The sequence below is a fragment of the Hippopotamus amphibius genome, chromosome 1 (assembly GCF_030028045.1).
Source record: "Hippopotamus amphibius kiboko isolate mHipAmp2 chromosome 1, mHipAmp2.hap2, whole genome shotgun sequence".
Lineage (NCBI taxonomy): Eukaryota > Metazoa > Chordata > Mammalia > Artiodactyla > Hippopotamidae > Hippopotamus > Hippopotamus amphibius.
The window spans coordinates 212,959,265-212,983,025 of NC_080186.1; the positions used below are offsets into that span (position 1 = coordinate 212,959,265).

At 37.8% G+C, this 23,761-nt stretch overlaps 1 protein-coding gene across 3 annotated transcripts in view; it reads right to left on the reverse strand.

The window, feature by feature from the left end:
• MSH3 (mutS homolog 3) overlaps nt 1-23,761 on the reverse strand; it is a 178,482-nt gene that overhangs the window by 103,188 nt on the left and 51,533 nt on the right. For all 3 annotated transcript variants that reach the window (XR_009054434.1, XM_057740289.1, XM_057740281.1), the window contains exons 11-12: nt 19,078-19,162; nt 16,529-16,638 (exon numbers count right to left, since the gene is read on the reverse strand). Coding sequence is in view for 2 of the 3 variants with exons in the window: in XM_057740289.1 (XP_057596272.1) it covers nt 16,529-16,638; nt 19,078-19,162 (195 nt within the window). In the remaining variant the exon portion in view is untranslated. The remainder of the gene's footprint in view (nt 1-16,528; nt 16,639-19,077; nt 19,163-23,761) is intronic.

Genomic DNA, 23,761 nt, shown 5'->3' on the forward strand with positions numbered 1-23,761 from the left:
TTTGTCTTTCTCTGACTTTCACTAAGTTAAATATTCTCTAGGTCTGTTCATGTTGTTGCAAATGGCATTATTTCACTCTTTTTTATAGCTGAGTAATAGTCCATTGCATATATACATATATACATACACACACCCACATCCACACCCACGACATCTTCTTAAGCCAATCATCTGATGATGGGCACATGGGTTGTTTCCATGTCTTGGCTATTGTAAATAGTGCTGCTCTCTCACTTTACTCTTAAAAATAAAATCTCCATATGCTATAACCAGTACACAAAGATAATCAAGCATTCAAGCATAAAAAGAAACCAGATGAGTAAGAATCAATAGAAACAGCACACAATAGGAAGAGACATATAAACTACCAAGCTTTGTGGGGTGTGGGGCTGAATGATAAAAATAATCAATAAATTCAAAAGACATTGTCAAAAGAAAGCATATGAAGAACGGAACAAGTAGAGAAATTAGAAATCATATCAGTTATATAATTTCCATTATTTTACAGGTGATCTTTCTTTGTTCTCTTGTTCTCTACAGGATTTGTATCTCTGATTCAGTGTCACATAGTTTCATCATGATTTAGCAAAATGTGTATTTCTTGTTTGTTTTCAATTGCACTTTGGATTCAACTGTGCATTCTAAACCTAAGGATTCACATGTTTCAAGGAATATGAAAAACTCTCATCTTATATCTCTTTGAATATTGTCTCTCTTTTCCCATTCTCTCTTATTTTCTTCTACTGGAAATCTGATGAGTATTTTGTTAGACTTGATTTGTCTTTCAGGCTCTTCTATCTCTGATTACACTGTCTCTCTGTGCTACACTTTAGGTAATTTCTTTAGATATCATCTTGGATTTCAGACATTGCATTACTCTGGTCTAACCCACCCACCGTTTCTAGAAGTTGTATACAGTTCTTTTTAAAAAGTCAACCTGGGACTTCCCTGGTGGCACAGTGGTTAAGAATCTGCCTGCCAATGCAGGGGACATGGGTTCGATCCCTGCTCCAGGAAGATCCCACACACTGTGGAGCAACTAAGCCCGTGCGCCACAACTGCTCAGCCTGTTCTCTAGAGCCTGCGAGTCACAACTACTGAGCCCACGTGCCACAACTACTGAAGCCCACGCACCTAGAGCCCATGCTCTAGAAGAGAAGCCACTACAAAGAGAAGCCGGTGCACCACAACAAAGAGTAGCCCCTGCTCTCCACAACTAGAGAAAGCCTGCACACAGCAACGAAGACCCAATGCAGCCAAAAATAAAATAATTTTTAAAATAATAAGTAAAATAAAAATAAAAAAATCAACCTGATCTCTTTTGATGGTATTTTTTTGTGCTCATGTTCTTATTCTCTTTTGTGTTTCTTTTAACTTGGTGGTTCGATATTTACCTTTATAATCCCCTTACCTGAAGGTCCTGATATTCTGAGTCTACTGTTTATCATTTCTGCTAACTCACACTCATGGTTACTTGCTTCCCCCACATCTTTTGTAATTATGGTTTATGAGCTTACGACTGAGCTTTCTCTTTGAGATTCCTAGGAAGTCTAGATGAGTGTATCCCTTCAGGAAGGACCTGTATTTGCTTTCGCTAGGAACCATAAGGCACAATGGGACAATTTTAAATAAATTTCACAACTTGGAAATTGCCAGACCACAGAGACAATACAAATTAGAGTAACAATTCTGAGTGAAGGTGGGCCTGTGGTTAAGAACTCTTGGAAACTTGGCAACTATAGAACAAAGCAGAGACCAGCTACAGGTTCCTGAATAGACTGCATCCCAAAAGATGCTAGTTAAACCTTATGCAATAATAGGGCAGACGTTTGGGTAAGAGGCATTTAGGGTCACATTTTCCCCCTTCTCCGCTCTCACTCATATCCACACGGCAAAGGCAAAGAGGTATGAGGTCAACACCAATCCGTCACAGCTCCCAGTTATGCTTCACCCCCCACTTTTTATTCCCATTTATGAGCAGTCCTGTGTCTCACTGGGCTGAGTAAGATCAGAGTCACCACAGGTGAACATCTGTTGGCAGGCTCATGGAACATGGGAAACCGCAAAGAATCAATAGGGCCTTCTCAGGTAGTTAATTTCAGGAAGTTCCAGAGAGTTTAAAAGGGCATTTAGTTTTGCTAATATAAACTAAATGCTAAGTGGAGCAAATACATAATATTCTATTACTTTGTCACTTAGGCCAGGGCTACAAATTAGAAATACAAATGTTAATACACTAAACAGATGGGTTAACTGCAATAACAATCATTTAATTATTGAAGAAAATTAACTATCAATAAAATGTACTTAGTGCGTTAGAAAGTTACACAAAACTCTGGTCAAGGGCCTACTTCCTAACACCAACAATTCTCAATTTTCTTAAAAACCTGTGTGGTTTAAATGCCAAGAATAAACTTAGCATGCTTAATTCCCTTAAGCCGTTTTCTAAAAACATAATTTGAATTATAAAAGTATTCTTCATTTATTCTAATTGTGTTGTTGGGCTATATAGTGAGTAGCAAGCATTTTATTTAGGTATAAAAGTTTCCATCACTTGCATCTCCCTCTCCTCACTAGAAGACTACACCTTGACGAAATTAGATTAGAAACTCCTTGAGAGTAGGAACACTGTCTTGTCATTGGTATTAAATAATATAAAATTTAAAATAACTACCTTACATTACTAACTGCTTTGTGCACTTGGTCAGTCAGAACAGAAAGTTGAGCTTCCTAAAGTCCCAGGAATTAGTCAAGTTAAAGCATTAAATAAAAGAGAAAAGCTGTGATCTAAGCCCAACCTCATACAATGACAGTGCTCAACTGCTAATGGTTGCGTCATTCTGAGAAGGGACTCACACAAAGGCTCTACCTACTCACCAAGTGGTCCTTGCAAATTCTCACAATCCTGACTATAGCTACAGGCAAAAGATAAAACACAGGCAAGTACCAGATTCAGGAGAAATGACCAGGACAGATACTGGACAACTGACAACATGGCCTCCTTCTTGTCACCACTGGAAGCCCCCAGCCAGGTCTTCCCATCTTTCTAAAACAAGATGTGGTGGAAAACAGATGCTCTCAAGTCTAATATGGGTTTTCCAGACAGATGGGCTTTGGTTTGAATCTCACTTTCACCTCAGTAGGATGGTGGTGAAGGTGTGGTAGCAGTACAATTTTAGAAATTCATATATGTATATATGTATATGTATTATATTCTCTATATTATTTACTTTGTAAATATAAAAGATTACAAACACACATAAAACACTACCTCACCTGTATTTCTTTCCCTTTCCTTCCTTTCCAGAAGTAACCATTTTCCTGATGTTCGTAAATACCCTTTCTCCTTCCTGTTTTTATATTTCTACCACTTATGTCTGCAGCCCTAAACAACACAAATGTGTTACAAAACTTAGGTAAATGGTTATCATGCTCTATGTATTCTTTTATAACATTGTTTTTATGACATTTATCCAGGTTGAAACATGTAGACTTGAGTCATTCATTTTAACTGCCATATAATAGTCTAATGTATGACCAGACAACTATTTTTCCATTCCGCTACTAGTAACTAGGCAGCTTCCAATTTTTTGGTATTATAAAGCCCACAGCTACCTTCTTGACTGCATAACTGGTGCCAGAAACCACACTAATCCTTTATATATAGCATCTCATTTGGTCTTCACAACACCATTATGGGGTAGATAATGCAATTCCCATTTTATAGGTAAAGAAACTGAGGCGTACAAAAATTCATAACTTGACCCAAGGGACACAACTGAATGTGGGAATCAGAAGCTCAGTGTCTCATTAACTCCGAAATTGTGCTTTCAGTTTTGCCCCTACGTGCCTTGCTGGATGATCTTGGATAATGAACCTGAGTGTCCGTTTTTCTCATCTATAAAATAGAAGGAATAACCAGCTCTGAGGATAGTTGAAAGAACAGAGATCACACACATGAAAGATGCAGCACAGTTAGACACTGGCTTCCCTCGCTGCCATTTTCTTTCCACTCACACGATCTTACTGAGTTTTCATCTCCCACTTCCCGCACATAGAGACTCGTTTACAGATGCACAGACCTCACCTCTCGAGCCTCAGCTCTTCCCTCATCCCACCTTGGCTACTCCTTCTTCCTCAACTCTTGGATTTCGAGGTCTGCTCCTTTCTACCAAAACATTTCCCTTTCTTTTTTAAAAAAATATAAATGTTTCCTTTTCATCCCTAAAATCAATCTAACATTTCACATAAATACCTTCACCTGGACAGATACAATCCAGAATGTTTTTCAAAGGTAAGGGAGATGAAAGATTTTTCAGAGTACTGTACCACAGGCACAAAATTGCAGAATGGTTGCAATTTACAAAATTCAATGTTCTTTACAAACTCACTTCAGATGTTGAATAAATGTGTCATACATTTAAATGATAATCAAAACACTTGTTTCCATTCCGGATATGAGTACATTTGATCTGCCTGTGCCAAGAGGAGGGAAGATATGAAATAACTGAGCCTGTTATGGGTTGAACTGTGTTCCCAAAACATATATGTTGAAGACCTAACCCCCAGTGCCTTAGAATGTGACCTTACTTGGAAATAGGGTTATTGGAGGTGTAATTAGTTAAGATGAGGTCATACTAGAATAGGGTAGGCCCCTAATCCAATTTGACTATATTCTTATTAAAAGAATGCCACATGAAGAGAAATGCACACAGGGAGAATACTATGTGAACATAAAGCCTGAGATAAAAGACAACACATCTCCAAGCCAAGTAACACCAAAGACTGCCAACAAACCACCAGAAACCGGGAGAGAGACACTGCAAAGACTCTCCCTCACAGGCCCACTGACACCTTGATCTTGGACTTCTAGCCTCCAGAACTGTGAGATAAATTTATGCTGTTGAAACCACCCAATTTGTGGCACTTTGTTTTGGCAGCCATAGTAAACTATACACTGTCTAAATCACTCATTGTGTAATTCAGATTCTATAGGTATGGTGTTTACGAGCCAAATGAAAATTATGCTGACCCTAAATATTTCTAAGCAAATAAATTCTGACTCAGTGTTTAGAGTTATGAGCTAGAACTTCTTACATGATACTTTAAACTCACTATGCCTCAGGTGGATGACAGTCCCTTCGTGTCACCCAGCCTGGCTTCCTTACTAAGTCACATGACTTTCTCTGATCAACGTCTATCTACTCTAATTCCACTAGGGGTTTAACAAGAACGCAAGATGTTGCCACACCATTTCTTCCACTGTTAAGTACAATGTTTTCATACCTGAACAAGAAATTATTCCACTAAAAGGCAAGAAATGATTGCTCAGAACCAATTCTGTGGCACTAAAACAAGGAATCACATGAAACAAAACTGCTTTTAAGGTTCTTTTAAAATCACGAAGTTTTTCTTAAAAAAATAAACTTTCCTTACATAGGGTTGCCTTTATTTTCAAACCCTACTGAGAACCCTAAGATTTTCAAATGGATTCATTTGTTCACAATTTCTTAATCATCTACTATATTCAAAGCACTATGAGCCCCCAGTGTATTCTGTGTGTGTGTTTGGGGTGGAGGAGTAAGAAGCAGGACAAAAATGAGAGGAGAGAATTTTCTAGAGCAGGAGGAAGGAGAAAAGGAGGGTTTCTTAAAAGAGAATCTGAATTAGGTCTTTAATGAGTCACTCTTTTCATTATCCATTCAATAAATACTTACCAGACTATATTACAAAGTCACTGTAATCAAAACAGTATGATACTGGCACAAAAGCAGATGCATGGATCCATGGAACAGAATAGAGAGCCCAGAAACAAACCTATACACCTATGGTCAATTAATCTATGACAAAGAAGGCAAGAATGTACAGTGGACAAAAGTCTCTTCAGTAAGTGGTGCTGGGAAAACTGAAGTTATATGTAAATCAATGAAATCAGAATATTCTCTCACATCATACACAAAAATAAAGTCAAAATGGATTAAACAAACAAAAAAAATGTACACACACACAAAAAAAAGATAAAATAAAAAAATAAAATGGATTAAAGACTTAAATGTAAGACCTGAAACAGCTCATACAACTCAATGTCAAAAAAAATGAACAACCAGATTACAAAATGGGCAAAAGACCTGAACAGACATTTTTCCAAAGAAGATATACAGATGGGCAACAGGCACATGAAAAGATGCTTAATATCGCTAATTATAAGAAAAACGCAAATCACACCTGTCAAAATCACTATCATCAAAAAGTCTACAAATAACAAATGTTGAATAGGATATGGAGAAAGGGAGCCCTAATATTGGTAAGACTGTAAACTGGTACAGCTACTATGGAAAAGAGCATGGGGGTTTCTCAAAAAACTAAAAATAGAATACCGTATGCTGCAGCAATTCTCCTGCTGGGTATAAATCTGAAGCGGAAAAAACAAAACAAAACATTAATTCAAAAAGATACACACACCCCAATGTGCACAGCAGCATTATTTACAACAGCCAAGATATGGAAGTAACCTAAGTGTCCATCAATAGATGAACTGATAAAGAAGATGTGGTATATTTATACAATGGAATATTAGCCATAAAAAGAATGAGATTCTGCCATTTACAAGAATGTGGATGGACCTAAAGAGTATTATGTTAGTGAAATAAGTCAGAAAGAGAAAGACAAATACTCTATTCTATCACTCATAGGTGAAATCTAAAAAATAAAACGAATGTATATAACAAAACAAAAACAGACTTCACAGATATAAAGAACAAACTAGTGGTTACGGCGGGGGAGGGAAAGGGGAGCGGCAAGATAGGGGTATGAGATTAAGAGATACAAACTCTGTAGAGAATAACAACAAGGATATATTGTACAAACAGGGAATTATAGCTATTATTTTGTAATAAATTTAAATTGAGTATAAACTATAAAAATATTCAATCACTATGTTTTACAATATTATATAAGTTTCAGGTATACAACATAGTGATAATGTTGTAAATCAACTATACAACTATACCTCAACTGAAAAAAAGGAATACTGATATATGCTGCAACATGAATGAACTTCCAAGATATGCTAAGTGCTAAGATAGTCACAAAAACACAAACCTTGTGTTATTCCACTTATATGAGCTACCTAGAATAGTCAAATTCATGGAGACAAAAAGTAATAGTGTTTGCCAGAGTTCAGGAAAAAGGAGTAATGAGAAGTTATTCATGAATATGTACTGACTTTCCATTTTGCAAGATGAAAAGAGCTCTGAAGATGGACTGTGGTGATGGCTACACAACAATACTAATGAATTTAATATACTTAAAATGTACTTAATGAATGCAATGTACTTAATGACATGTGCACATAAAAATAATTAAGACAAATTTTACATTAAGCATATTTTACATTAATAACATATACTTTGTTTAAAAAGTGCAAATGTAGAGAAATAAGCACAGCGGAAAAATACTTATCAAATGCTTGTTATAAATGAAACACAGTTGAGTGAGACAGATGGATATAAACACTGATAAACAAATATTAATCCTAATAAGTCCTGTACACTATCCAAGAATAACATGAAAAACATAATTTAGATTAGGAGGTCAGAGAAAACCTCTCTGAAGAAGTAACACTTTGAGGTAAAACTTAAAGAATAAAGGAGTTAGTAAAAAACATAAACACATGGAGGCTAGACAATATGCTACTAAATAACCAACAGATCACTGAAGAAATCAAAGAGGAAATCAAAAAATACCTAGAGACAAATGACAATGAAAACACAACAATCCAAAACCTATGGGATGCAGCAAAGGCAGTTCTAAGAGGGAAGTTTATAGCAATACAATCCTACCTCAAGAAATAAGAAAAATCCCAAATAAACAACCTAACCTTACATCTAAAGAAACCAGAGAAAGAAGAGCCAACAAAACCCAAAGTTAGTAGATGGAGAGACATCATAAAGATGAGAGCAGAGATAAATGAAATAGAAACAAAGAAAACAATAGCAAAGATCAATAAAACTAAAAGCTGGTTCTTTGAGAAGATAAATAAAATTGATAAACCTCTAGCAAGACTCATTAAGAAAAAGAGGGAGAGGACTCAAATCAATATCATTAGAAATGAAACAAAAGAAGTTACAATGGATACCGCAGAAATAAAAAGCACCATAAGAGATTACTATAAGCAACTATAGGCCAATAAAATGGACAACCTGGATGAAATGGACAGATTCTTAGAAAGATATAAACTTCCAAGACTGAATCAGGAAGAAATAGAAAATATGAACAGACCAATCACAAGTAATGAAATTGAAACTGTGATTAAAAATCTCCCAACAAACAAAAGTCCAGGACCAGATGGAGTCACAGGTGAATTTTATCAAATATTTAGGGAAGAGCTAACACCCATCCTTCTCAAACTCTTCCAGAACACTGCAGAAGAAGGAACACTCCCAAACTCATTTTATGAGGTCATCATCACCCTGATACCAAAGCCAGACAAAGATACTATAAAAAAAGAAAATTACAGACCAATATCACTGATGAATTTAGATGCAAAAATTCTCAACAAAATACTAGCCAACAGAATCCAATAACACATTAAAAGGATCACACACCACAATCCAGCGGGGTTTATCCCTGGCATGCAAGGATTCTTCAATATACACAAATCAATGTGATACACCATATTAACAAACTGAAGGATAAAAACCACATGATCATCTCAATAGATGCAGAAAAATCTTTTGACAAAATTCAACACCATTTATGATAAAAACTCTCCAGAAGGTGGGCATAGAGGGAACCTACCTCAACATAATAAAGGCCATATATGACAAACCCACAGCAAACATCCTTCTCGGTGGTGAAAAACTGCAAGCATTCCCTCTAAGATCAGGAACAAAACAAGGATGTCCACTCTCGCCACTACTATTCAACATAGTTTTGGAAGTCCTTGCCACAGCAATCAGAGAAGAAAAAGAAATAAAAGGAATCCAGATTGGAAAAGAAGTAAAACTGTCACTGTTCGCAGATGACATGATACTATACATAGAAAATCCTAAAGATGCCACCAGAAAACTACTTGAGCTAAGCAATGAATTTGGTAAAGCTGCAGGAATTTCTTGCATTTCTATACACTAACAATGAAAGATCAGAAAGAGAAATTAAGGAAACAATCCCATTCACCATTGCAACAAAAAGAATAAAATACCTAGGAATAAACCTAACCAAGGAGGTGAAAGACCTGTACTCAGAAAACTATAAGACACTAATGAAAGAAATCAAAGATGACACAAACAGATGGAGGGATATACCATGTTCTTGGATTGGAAGAATCAATATTGTGAAAATGACTATACTACCCAAAGCAATTTACAGATTCAATGCAATCCCTATCAAATTACCAATGGCATTTTTCACGGAACTTGAATAAGAAATTTTATGATTTGTATGGAAACGCAAAAGACCCTGAATAGCCAAAGCAATCTTGAGAAGGAAAGATGGAGTTGGTGGAATCAGGCTTCCTGACTTCAGGCTATACTACAAGGCTACAGTGATCAAGACAGTATGGTACTGGCACAAAAACAGAAATATAGATCAATGCAACAGGATAGAAAGCCCAGAGATAAACTATGGTCAACTAACCTATGACAAAGGAGGCAAGGATCTACAATGGAGAAAAGGCAATGTCTTCAATAAGCGGTGCTGGGAAAATTGGTCAGCTACACGTAAAAGAGCGAAATTAGAACACTTCCTAACACCATACACAAAAATAAACTCCAAATGGATTTAAGACCTAAATGTAAGGCCAGACACTATAAAACTCCTAGAGGAAAACATAGGAAGAACACTCTGCGACGTAAGTAACAGCAAGATCTTTTTTGATCCATCCCCTAGAGTAATGGAAATAAAAACAAAAATAATTAAGTGGGACCTAATGAAACTTCCAAGCTTCTGCACAGCAAAGGAAACTATAAGCAAGATGAAAAGGCAACCCTCAGAATGGGAGAAAATACTTGCAAATGAATCAACAGACAAAGGATTAATCTCCAAAATATATAAACAGTTCATGCAGCTCAATATCAAAAAAACAAACAACCCAAACAAAAAATGGGCAAAAGACCTAAATAGGCATTTCTCCAAAGAAGACATATAGATGGCCAAGAGGCACATGAAAAGATGCTCAACATCACTAATTGTCAGAGAAATGCAAATCAAAACTACAATGAGGTATCACCTCACACCGGTTAGAATGGGCATCATCAGAAAATCTACAAACAGTAAATGCTGGAGAGGGTGTGGAGAAAAGGAACGCTCTTGCACTGCTGGTGGGAATGTAAATTGATACAGCCACTATGGAGAACAGTATGAGGTTCCTTGCAAAACTGAAAATAGAACTACCATATGACCCAGCAATCCCACTGCTGGGCATATACCCAGAGAACACCGTAATTCAAAAAGACACATGCAATCCAATATTCATTGCAGTACTATTCACAATAGCCAGGACATGGAAGCAAACTAAATGTCCATCAACAGATGAATGGATAAAAAAGATGTGGTACATATATACAATGGAATATTACTCGGCTGTAAAAAGCAATGAAACTGGGACATTTGTAGAGACATGGATGGACCTAGAGACTGTCATACAGAGTGAAGTGAGTCAGAAAGAGAAAAATAAATATCGTATATTAACACATATATGTGGACTATAGAAAAATGGTACAGATCAACCGGTTTGCAAGGCAGAAATAGAGACACACATGTGGAGAATAAACATATGGACAGCAAGTGGGGAAAATGGGGAGGGTTGGAGGGGGATGAATTGGGAGATTGGGATACCAAATTATACACTCTAAATATATGCAGTTTATTGTATGTTAACTGTATCTCAATAAAAGTTGTTAAAAAAAAGATATTAAAAAAAGAGAATAAAGGAGTTTGTGTAAAAACTGAAGAGAAAGGAAAGAACATTCTAGGTAGAGAAACAAGTAAATGCAGAGACCACGAGATGAGAAAAGCTCTGGGATGCTAAGGAACTAAAGGAGAGCCAGCGTCATCAGAAGACAATGAATCCATGAATGTAGAGGAGAGTCAGACAGAAGAGCCATGTTTAAGAATTTTCATTTTATTTGAAGCACAATGGAAAGCCAATGGAGAGTTTAAGGCAGGGGAGTGACATGACCAGTTTTTATTTCAAAAGAGATCAGTTAGGAGGATACTGCAAAAGTCCAAGTGAGAGTTGATGGCAGTTTAGACCAGGGTGATGGCAGTCAAGACGGCAAGACATGCACAGACTCTGGATATATTTTAGAGGTAAAAGCAACAGGACTTAGTATTAGATTGCATGTGGTTGTCAAAAGGAAATGTCCAGAGTAACTCCCAGGTTTCTGGCTCTAGCAGCTCATTAGGTGGAGGGGCTGGTTCCTAGAACAGGGAAACCAGGAGGAGGAATAGGATTGACTACGTTGTTTGAAATGTGTGTGACACACCTATGTGTTTAGGAGTCTGAGTTGAATATATAAGCCTGGAGAATAGAGGACAGTAAGGACCAAAGACACAAATTTGAGAATCATTGACATTTTGATATTTATGTTCATGGGCATTGGTAAATTCACTGGAGAGAAAAGGAGGGGAGGGAAGGATAGGGGAAGGAAGAGAGCTGAGCTCCTAAGGTTCAGGCCTCAGGAACTCCAACATTTAAAAGATACAGAGAAGATGAACAGTGAGCAAAGGAAACTTTGAAGAAGCAGCCAGCAAATCAGGAGGGGGACAAAAATGAGTAGTTTCCACTTTAGAAAAAGTGAAACAAAACGTGTACCATAATGTTTATTGCAGCACGATTTACAATAGCCAGGACATGGAAGCAACCGAAATGCCCATCAACAAATGAATGGATAAAGAAGATGTGGCATATATATACAATGGAATATTACTCAGCTATAAAAAGGGATGAGATGGCGCTATATGTAATGAGGTGGATAGACCTAGAGTCTGTCATACAGAGTGAAGTAAGTCAGAAAGAGAAAGACAAATGTTGTATACTAACTCACATATACGGAATCTAAAAATGGTACTGATGAACTCAGTGACAAGAACAAGGACGCGGATGCAGAGAATGGACTGGAGAACTCGAGGTTTGGGAGAGGTGGTGAAGGGGAAGCTGAGACGAAGCGAGAGAGTAGCACAGACATATATATACTACCAACTGTAAAATAGATAGCCAGTGGTAAGTTGTATAGCGAAGGGAGTTCAACTCGAGGATGGAAGATGCCTTAGAGGACTGGGACGGGGAGGCTGGGGGGGGACTCAAGGGAGGGTGGGGGGGGAGTTGAGGGAGGGAGGGAATACGGGGATATGGGTATAAAAACAGATGATTGAACTTGGTGTACCCCCAAAAAATAATAAATAAATAAAATTATAAAAATTAAAAAAGAAAAGAAAAGAAAAAGTGAAACAGACTCTACAAAGGTCCAGAAATAAATTACTAATACTAAATTACTAACACACTAATTACACCTTAGTGTGTTGTGAGAACTGTAAATAGTAGGGAGCAAAACATAATCAGATATACTTCTTTTGGGGGGGTAGTGGAGACAGAAACAGAGATAGGCAAGACCAGAGGCATGAAGATGCTTAATTTCCTTAATAAAAAGTCTTTTATGAAAAGGCTTTCATCTGACTGCCTTTCATAAAAAGTGATTTTACAAAAAGGCAAGATGATATAATACTGCTTCCTGCAGAGAGACAATGTTTTCATCATTGATCAAAATAGTTCATCCACTAGAAGGAGAGGAACTGATCTCTCAGGTTCCCTTTGTGGTTAATAATCTGCTGTTCTATAAGTGTGTGTGCACACCTGCACGCGCATGTACACACACACACACACACACACGCAGAGCTGCATTTCCAAGAAATTACTATCTCACTGAAGGAAATGTCTTATTTCCAATTTGTTTGCATACTCATGTCGAACATTTCCTGAGGCAGAGATGTGCTAGAGGATGTGTGAGTCTGGAGCTGCGGGAGATGATGGTGACAAAGTCATCTGCACATGAGTTACAGGAGAAGCCATGGCCACAAAAAAGATCCTAAGTAGTGCTGACTCTAAAAAATGCCCCAGGAAAGAACCACGGGCACCAGCAACATTTAAGGAGCAGGTAGAAAAAGAGGTACTCATGGAGAAAACCCAGAACTTAGCTTTGTTTAATATTTCAAAATATAGAGTGAGTCACTGAATCTTGAATACTTCTTTTAAGATAACCAAATCTGCCTTGGAAATTAACAGTTTGCCTAAAATATCATTTTAGATACTCACCCCATACTTTTCAAAGTTTTCTTCCCCTCCTCTCACCCACCCAATCACTATTTACAAGCAGAATTTGCATTTTGGGGCTTGTGGACAAAACCAATAAAGTACATATGGTATATATATAAAAGATTGAAAAGACCATATCAACTACAAGAAACAAAAGAAATTCAAAGATGGAATCTCGAAAAAAATGAATTCAATAATATTTAATTTTAAAGGGTCTTAGGACTAATGGCTTGCCAACGTGGCATTCATTCATAAGAGGCCAGAGACCTACACTGAAGAATCTTCTTGCCTAAAATTAGAGAACTGATAAAAAGTACAGACCACAACACATAAGAAAGCATAACCTATTTATAAAAGCCAATGTGGTTTCAGTAGAGTAAAATCTGACCTCAATAACCCAAGTGAATTCTTTGAATCAGTCAGTAAGTATAGGATATAGCCATTTATACTTTCTAGAGAGTCACTAGAAAATTTTGCACCAAAGAGGTCATTTTGTAGAATAAAAAATAGTAGGAGTGGGGGCTTCCCTGGTGGCACAGTTGTTAAGAATCCACCTGCCAATGCAGGGGACACGAGTTTGAGCCTTGGTCCGGAAGATCCCACATGTGGTGGAGCAGCTAAGCCCAACGCACCACAACTACTGAGCCTGTGCTCTAAAGCCCATGAGCCACAACTATTGAGCCCACGTGCCACAACTACTGAAGCCCACGCACCTAGAGCCCATGCTCTGCAACAAGAGAAGCCACTCCACTGCAGCGAAGAGCAGCTCTGCTCTCCGTAACTAGAGAAAGCCTTCATGCAGCAACAAAGACCCAACACAGACAATAAACAAAATAAATAAAAATAAATAAGTTAATAAAAAAAAGAACTTGTCTATACATTAAAAAAAAAAAAAATACTAGGAGTGGACTATCCTCTGGCTAAAAATATAAAGAAGATCCTAAGGGATTTAAGAGAATTCATGGATGACTGACAAGTAATGGGCTCCTGAACAACGTTGGGAGATCCACCTTGTATCTTGCTAAATTTCCTTGTTACCAATTGTTTGTTCTATGATCTCACTATAGAAGAGAAGTAGGCCCTAAACTAAGGTTTGGCTGCCAAGTTCAGAGACGTTCTATTAGCCTGGTTGAACCCTGACATGATCAGCATGGCACCTAATGTTAGCATTAAAACAACAACAATAAGTATACAGCTGAGCTGCTAACTACTCAGCTGAAGATTTTCTCTAGATATTTCTTTGGAATAGGTTGCAAGTGCAATTAAGCTTTAACTGAAATTCTTTTGAAGTCAATTTTTATTGATTAGAAGCTTAAAGGTTTAAAACTATGACCTAAAATAAAAATGGCAAAGGAAGAAGTTTTGTGTGCTTGTTTTCAGCTATATACGTTTTAGGCTGATCTAAAGTTCATACCTGAAAGATCGGAGTTTGATGCACTGAGTACTTTCTCAGCCTTTCTGGGAAGGGAGGGTCCAAAAGGTACCTAATCAACCCCCCAAAGGGCATACAACATGGTCTACTGAATTTATCTCAAACTAATCTTGCTTATACAAAACACAGCTAACAACAGAAATGAAAAACTTTAATTTACATGAAAAAGTCTGCTAGCAAGTCTGTTTCTGCTGAATATTTCAGCCAACCAAATAAAACAGTAAGAATTGTGTGCATGCTTAGACAGATGCCTTTCTATCAGCCAGAAGGCGACACCCCTTATACTGCTGTCCACAGACTGTCTGCAGAAAGCCATCTTGTCTGCTTTTGCTCCACGAGGTACCTTTATTCCATTCGAATATTGAGGCAGAGTACCTTCATTTTTCACAGTTCCTTCTCTACCTATTCAGTTTCTGCTGTCCGAAGGTCTTCATGGTCAAGAAAAGAAATTTTAATGACCCACTAAACGCTGAAGTGATTCAGTAAGCATCGTCATCAAAACAATATCTTAAAGCTTAGGACTAACAGTAACAGCATCTGCTATCCTTTGCCAAAGATGGCTATTTATTAAGCACAGCATAAAATGCAGCCATTCGTGAGGCTGTTGTGCAGTTTAAAAGAGACGATGCCTGTGAAGCCCCTAGCCTAGTGCTTGCTGTGTGATAAAGAGCTCGAAAATGGCAGTGAAGATTACTGTCTCATTCTATTCCTTACAGCAGCCCTGTGAGGAGGTGTTATACCACTGCAAAGGTGAGAACACGGGGGGCTGGGGGGTGGTGAGCTGCAGGCTTAGTGGGACTGACTCAGCTGACAGAGCCCACTCACAGAACCAGCACCATGCTCTCTCTGGTCTGTCCACATGGGAAGCTGTTCAGGATGGAGTCAATGCTGATTTTAAACCTAGGCTCCACCAGCTGTGACACGCTGAGCAAGTTACTGAAGCTCTCTGAATCTGCTTACTCATCTGAAGGACTCACCCCAGGGGATGATTTTGAATATTAAATACCGGTACATAGTAAAAAGCACAATAAATAACAGCATTCAGTCAGTCAGCCAGCCAGCCAACGTTACTTGGATTCCTACTAAGTGACTGGCATTAAGTCACAGCTCCCAAATCTATCTGCGTGTCAGAATCATCTGGGAAGCTTTTAAAAAGTCCAACTCCCAGGCCACACTGGAGGCCAATTAAATCACAATATCTGGGGGCTGGATACAGGCATAAGTATTTCGAGCTTCCCAGGTGATTCCAATGTGCAGACAAGTTTGGAAACCAATGTGTTTTAGGCACTAGACTCACCTACCTTCCCTGAAAGCACACCTAGTTTACTATCCTACTTTTTTAAACATCTCACACCTAAGTCCTCTTTCAGATTCCTGTTACTTCTTTAGCCCAGGTCCTCAGAACCTCTCCGTGAACTTGTTAATTTGCCCCCAACCCACAAGCCAGCTCTAATCCTATCACTCCCATGCGCAGAATCACCAGATTATCAAGAACTTCCTCTGGCTATCAGCTCCTCAGCCAGCCTTCAAAACCCTGGACAAAAGGCAGTGCCCCATCTCCCCAGCCCCTCTCTCCCTACACCCTTATACTACTGATGACCCAAACTAATTGGTTAACTCACTTACCCCTGGCAGACCCTATGTCTTCCAACTGAGAGCAGACTCATTCTTAGGGACAAGGAAGAAAATCTTCCTGATATTAATCTATTGCCAGATACAAAATAAAATCTTCCCCAATTGAAAAAGGTGTTCAGATTAAACACACAAAAGAGAATTCCTTTTACCTCAATTTAAGGAGTGGCTGGGTCACCCACTTCTTTAACTTCCGTTTCCCAAATGAAGTTTTAGTATGGTCTAAAACCCAAAATAAACTTCCTTTGGTTTTCATGTCAGTCTGAAAAAGACCAGAAAACAAGGTTTATTAACTAGACAATTGTATTTGTACCAAAATCGCTAGTTGTTCATGTGCCGTAATTATTCCACATATACCCCAATTTTAAATGTTACACATGCCTAGCATAAAATACAGCTCAAAACAGATGTTCATTTAATGTCAGACGAATGAATGTATATATACACACATACATATATACACAAAGTACTAATATTTTGCACAAAAAAGATACAGTATATGTGTAGTTTTTCCGGTTAACTAACAATAAATTGAGAAGTCTCTTTTGAAATATTTGTCCTAAACATCTTAAAAATATAACTGCATCATTTCCTACCTTGGGAAGCACAGTGAAGAGAATTTCATTCTCCTTTGGCAATTCAGTATCTCCCACTACCTAAGAGTTGCCGTTCTAAAGACAGATACTCTCACGACAACACTGAACAGGTTTAAGGAGAGAAGTGAACCTACACTACACTCTAGGACTGTACCCTGGAGGGTTTGATTTTAGTCTGTTTTATTAAATTCTTAGCAAAAATTTATGTACGCTTTGCCACTTTAAAGTTAAGCCATTTAAAAATTTTTTGCAATTAGAGTTGGTATTTAATTTTAACCAAGGTTTCATTGTAGTACAAAATGTCTATTAATAGGTTTAAGTTTTATTTGGAACATAAAGTTGCATCTTTCACCTGAATTTTTTTTTTTTAATTTTTATTTTTTCCTTTTCTTTCAAATCAACCAGCAGGTACTTACAGAACACCGCCCGTGTGCTGTAGAATGACTGGCAAAGGTATATTAAGACACGGTCCCTCCCTCAGAGGACTTATATCCAAGTGTAGGAGAAAAGACTCCTAATGAGGACACAATGCCACCTGGTAGAAATCAACTATAAAAGGTGTGATATAACCTGTCCAGGCCTTAGGAGTTTAAAGCAGAGCACACATGGAAACTACAATGGTCACAGAAGGCTCCCTGAGGACGAGCTGGGCAGGCAGTGCTGACCTACGAGGGGAATTCACATCAGCGACTGCCCTGTCCCTTCCTGAGACAAGAGCTCAACTGCCTGGACCACAGTAAAGGGTCCCAGGAAGAGGACAGTGGAGGGGAATCATTTTCTAATTCCCTGGCATCACTGGAGAAGCAGGCTTAGACAAGAGAGGCAGAAGTGGGGGAGACCCGAGTCCCATTATACCTTTGCTCTCCCTGACAGCCAGCCCCCTCCTCATGACCACTTTCCATTGCTCTATGGTAAAAGGAGAACAAAGCTGAAGTGCAAAGACAAGCAGAAGATGTTAATTCTCAGCTTCTGTTTCTACAAGGGCCCAAGTCCTGATAAAGAAAGGAATTTTAAAGGGTATTTTGATGACAGATGATTTTTGCCTTAGGAATTTGATTTCAGAACTGACTCCACTGTGACAGGATTTGAACAGGGAGGATGTGGCAGAGGTTAAATAAATCTTGGAATGCCGGGGCTGTGTCTGAGGTTTTGACTGTGGGCTCTTCTTCACCCCAGAAATGTCTTTTTATTCCTACTAGTTGTTTCCTATCTCAGGAATGTATATAGAGTTGATGGGAAAGACTTGTGGGAAAGATGCTCAACTTCCGGATAGCGGGATGACAAGATAAAAATATTATTGCATAAAAGGAAGGCTGACTCCAGTATACAAGGACAGCCTGGCAGAGGGAGAAACTAAGTGAGAGAAACCAGACAGTAATATACAAATCTAGGAGTCAGGAGAATAAATTCAGCATTTACTTTAATTCACAGCAGTAGTAGTGATTCACAGCAGATGGTTCAGCTTTCCCACTACTTACTCAAATGATTTGGAACTGCTTTTTATTTCTGTGACTTTATGTTACAATAACATTAGTTTCACAATATAATCTCACATTTGCAAGTAATAATTTAATAAATGAAAGCAATTTTAATGCCTTCATTATCTTTCTCCTTCATCAATAAAGGACAAATAAACAATGATGAAAGTTTGTGAAGTGAAATATTAAGCGTCTTACAGCCAAACTGAGTATCACAGAAACGTGTTTTATATGCCGGATGATGAAATGAGACTGTAGACGTTTCAACAAAAAGTTAAAAGCATGTAGAAGAATATATAACCCAAGCAGACCAAAAGAATCCACTTTACATTAATTTCCAAAGATGATGCCTTTCCAAAGAAATATTTGCTATAGAAATTGTCAGGACGGGCATGTTGTTTCAATCATTAAAAAGCACAGCTCTGTGGCTCCCAACCTAACACCCAAGTAAGTGTTTCGTGTATTTGGTTCTCCAAAAAGTGAGCACTGCAGTTATCAACACATGTCAGGCAGAGCTGTCAGCTGAAGACAACAGTTTTCACCTGCACACCTAAGAAGAGACTGCTACCTTATCCCAAACTTTTTTCAAAACCATTTTGAATCAAATAGCCCTTATGTTTACCTGACCTGATTCTGAAGGATTTCCAGGTTCTTTAATGTTGTTCCATTGATTGTCATAAATTTCATCTCACTTGACAAGTGTTTAAAAGTCCTGTAAAAGAATGAAATATGAGCCATGATGCAAGTGCATAAAGTAGAAAAAATAATTCAGGCATTAGAAACATTCCAGTAACATTATGAAAAAAGTTAGCCCTTTGATGGGAAATCAAACCAAAAAAGCCAAAAGAATATTCATTAAGAGGTTGTTTTCCATTGATGCCGGTGCTGTTAGGCAAACTGATGTGAAAGGACAGCTGTTCTCACACCAAAACAAGAACAAGGAAGGGAAGTAATGGTACCAACAATTTTTAAGTTTTTTTATATTTCCAGGAATAGAACTAAACATAGTCTTTTATCATTGGCAGAGCAAGTGGTGGTCTCTTCAGGAAAAGCTATGCAACTTGCTAGAAAAATATGTCAAGATACTGAAAAAGGTCCTCGTTATTCTTCAGCATGTTCATCTTGAGAAACACTTTAAAAGCTTTTAAACATTACAGTATGTGCAAATGTTATTTACTCTATAATTAAGACCACACATTAATGTGTCTAATGTTTTAGTCGAGTATAAAACTGAAAAAGTAGAAATTATTTCCTTAAGTGCAAAGAATTCACATTCTATGTCCCTATAACTATCCCAAACTAGATTAAAAATTCAATAAATTTCAAATAAACTTGAGTATTGAGTTCAGTGTGATTAATAAGTGTATGCACAATTCTAATTTTGTCCTTAATAGTCTGTCATGTTAAAAAGTATCTTAATCAATGCATTACTAACACAGTAATTAATTTCCTTTATAAGCCAGTCCTTTGACGTTTCTATCCACAGCACTTACAGACTTGATGGCTCATTTTCCAAAGCAAGAAAAATAACAGGAAGTCACTAAACTACCTGGAGAGAAAGCATGAGTGTCTGCATCATAAAACTAACCCCACTCATCATGGCCGTAATAATATGTAAATAAAATCCAGTTTCCCAAGCCAGTTATAGAAGCAGGCCTTCATCCAGGAATCTAGAGCCTAAAATCAGAGCCCAAAGGAGCCAGTGCTCATTGAGAGATACCTCCACTTCTAGATGAGTCCCACAGCTAAGGTTGCAGAGCCCTGAAAAACAGAGAACTTCTGCATGTTAGGAACACTGCCTAGTAACTGAACACTGTCCTTTGGCAGTGTAATTCACCTGCAACAGGTCTGACTTAGCTTCCGAAGGATGACTTGTTAATGATTTTCGGAGGGAAGCAACTCCAACACTGATATCAGGTGTGTGTAGGCCATTCTCTCCTTCTTGTAACTGTTAAATTACTGTAATGCAAAGCAAATTATGTTCTTCTGCTATCCCCATTAATAGATCTAAGCCTCTTGGAGGCATGGGTTATTTACGTCTTATACATCTTTCAGCACGTGCAGAGCCTAGCAGAAAGTAGATGCTCAGCAAAGGTCTGCCATCTTTCTATGAGGAGACCAGTTTGGGTTTGTTTGTTTTCCTCTGAGTCATAAAGCCCAGAAATGTACGTGAAACACCCAGACACCACAGTATTAAAATGTAAAACATTATTTTCAGGAAGAAACAATTAGGCAGTGATTTGCTATACAACTGATAGATGTTCACACATCTTCACGGTCAAAGATACAAGTTGGAAGTATTGCTAGACTGGACTCTGAGTTGGTATCTAACCAGTTCCCACATCTTTAAATAAAGTCACTTACTTCCCCTGTTCCTGACAGGTTTAACCTACACCCTAGGGGTGATTAATGAACACTTTACCTTAATCAGACACAGACTCTCAAAGGATGTTTAGTTGGCATCAAGAACCCACAATCCAGCAGCACTGACATCTGCATTAATCTTGATAAAAGAGATCAACAACTGGGTAGTATTAAGTTAGACTGATTCCTATGGAAAAATAATTACCAAGCAACTATGAGAACTAACTATGGGGATATGGCAGGAGATGGTGCCAACACAATGGGGCTGCCTGGGGCCCAGCAGCACCACTCACCTGCTTTGTGAATGTGAGGGAGTTAATCTCACTGAGCCTGAATTATAGCATCTAAATGTGGGAATAAACATTAATATGTTAATTAGTAAAAAGAAAAAAGAACTAAATATGCTTTTGGGTTTCCCATATGTTTGGATGGTAATGTACTCTGGAGCTGGGACTCTTCCTTTCAAATTTCCTTCTGCCGGTGCCTATTTCCATTAGGAATTATATATATTTTTGAACTCACGGTAGTATCTGCCAGCATCCTTAGGAATTCGACAGTATATGATCACTGATCAAGCAATTCTAAATCATTTATCCTTTTGGAAGAAACCAAATTTTATGTGCTTTGAATAAACTTTATAACTGATGCCTGGCTAGCATTCATGCTGTGTGAACTTTGATAGAAATCTTCCAAGTAACATGGGAAAATACCTCATTAATATTTCAGACAACAATAATACAAAGGATGCTTTTCTCCCCCTCAAGTTTTATAATGGGAGAAAAATGTTCTTGCTGAAAATTGCCAAAGGAATTTAAGGTTCTATATCATTCTTATACTAAAAAAAAAAAATGAAAACCAATCTTTCTGATTTAGACAAAGGCAGCAAAAATACAGACCTTATGTAAAAGATCAACCCCTTACAAAGATTCTATTTAAATACTGTTAATATTATTTGAAAATGGAAACAGACCAAAAAAAAAAACACCAAAAAACAAAAAACAAAAACCTACCACATTACATATAAAATATATAGTGGAAATAGTTCTCTATGTAGTTTTCAGAGTTCATACATTCACCATTTGTCCAACCTTTTGATGGTTAATTTATGAATTATAAATTGCATTGTTTTACAAAAATTCAGTTTTGTTGTAGATTCACTTCTAATTTATTTGCAACTAAAATGAATACCTCTGCATTCCTAAATGCTGCCAATAAGCACATTAGAGAAGAAAATAATAAGAAGAGTATATAACAGATCCCCGACAAGTCACTGGGAGATTACAAAGGACTCGGCATATAGTCACACTCACAGCTATGATTTATTACAGTGAAAGGATACAAAGCAAAATCAGAAAAGGGAAAAGGTACATAAGGCAAAGTCCGGAGGAAACCAAGGGCAGGCTTCCTTCCAAGAGTCCTCTTCTGGTAAAGTCACACAGGATGCACTTAATTTCCCCAGCAGTGAGTTGGGGCAACATGTGTGAAATGTCCACCAGAGAAGCTCATTAGAGACTCAGCACCCAGGGTTTTCATTGGGGGCTGTTCACATAGGCACCTTCTCCCTACCATGTACCAAAATTCCAGCTCCCAGAGGGAAGTAGGTGTTCAGCATAAACCATACTGCCTGCACCAGCAGTTTGGCACAGTGAGCCATTCTCAGCAGAGGATGCTGGAAACCCTCCCCAAATGCAAGGTCCCAGATGCCAGTCAAGGGTCAAGCTTGCAAGCAGGGTTTCCTAAGGACAGCAGCCTCATCAGGTTTACCATGTTAATCCTTTTCTGTATCTCTCTCTTTCCAAATTCTGTTTCCCTTAAAGTATCTACCTTGTATTTATTTACTTTTGTATTCCTTCCAGCTTATTCTTTATTCCTAAGTTGATCTTTTTTCTTTAATATATACTTCATTTTTAAATCCTATCACCTCATTTCAAAGCTATTCTCATTTGTTCTTTCACACTTAGCATCATTTCCTTAACGTCTTTTAGCTCATTCTGAAGTAGTAGGTTATCGTTTTTATTTCATTAGTAAGTATGTCTTTCTGGCATGCATTCATTTTCTGTAAGGACATTATCCTGCTCCCTATTCTTTTTTATTATAATTTTATATGACATTTCAATTTGGTCCTTTTCCCATTGTTAATTTTTAAGTGAAAATTAGTTTTCCAGAAGTTTCAGAACACAGACATTGTTTAGGATAGCCGTTGTTACTTTACACATCTCCCTCTTCTGTTGTTTTTGTATGCTGGTCAGTCATTGCACCTCACTTCCATTTTCATTCATAAAAGATTAAATGCATGAGCACTGCCCTTTAACCACAATCAGAAAATTGGGCAAATTACCCACACACATACACACACATATACATATATATGTGTGAGTGTGTGTATATATATATATACACATACATATACATATTTAAAACTGTTTTCAGGCAGTTGGACATCAGACAGCATAGAACTGTGACTCCTGAGAGAAGAAAAACAAAAGAGGTAAACACTGTGAGTGACTCCTTGGAGAGACCAAGGAAAGTAGAAGTTGTGAGACAGAATGCCCGAGGTAACAGAGCTGCGCACCGATCAAGTGTTTGGCCAAGCACTGCTCCTTAAACGTGTGGAGGACCTCACATGAGATCAGGGAAAGAACCACAAGAAACAGCAGGATGAACAATGACCAGCGTTCACATAGGGCTTGAATAGCTTGCTCTCCAACTAATGAGAGTACAAATACCTCAAATTATTGGGGCATTGGGTAGAAGTTTCAGAAGTGTATTGCTTTAGGGGTAGGATTAAAATAGACATGGACAAGGATTTCCCAATCTTGGTACTAAATGGTATTTTACTGAGCTAACTCCTATCTGTCCATCCCACCTCTGCAGGGAGCTTACTTATCCACGATCAATATGGTATACGGTGATTCTTCACAGAGCCAAAGATAAGGGGCCAGTGAAG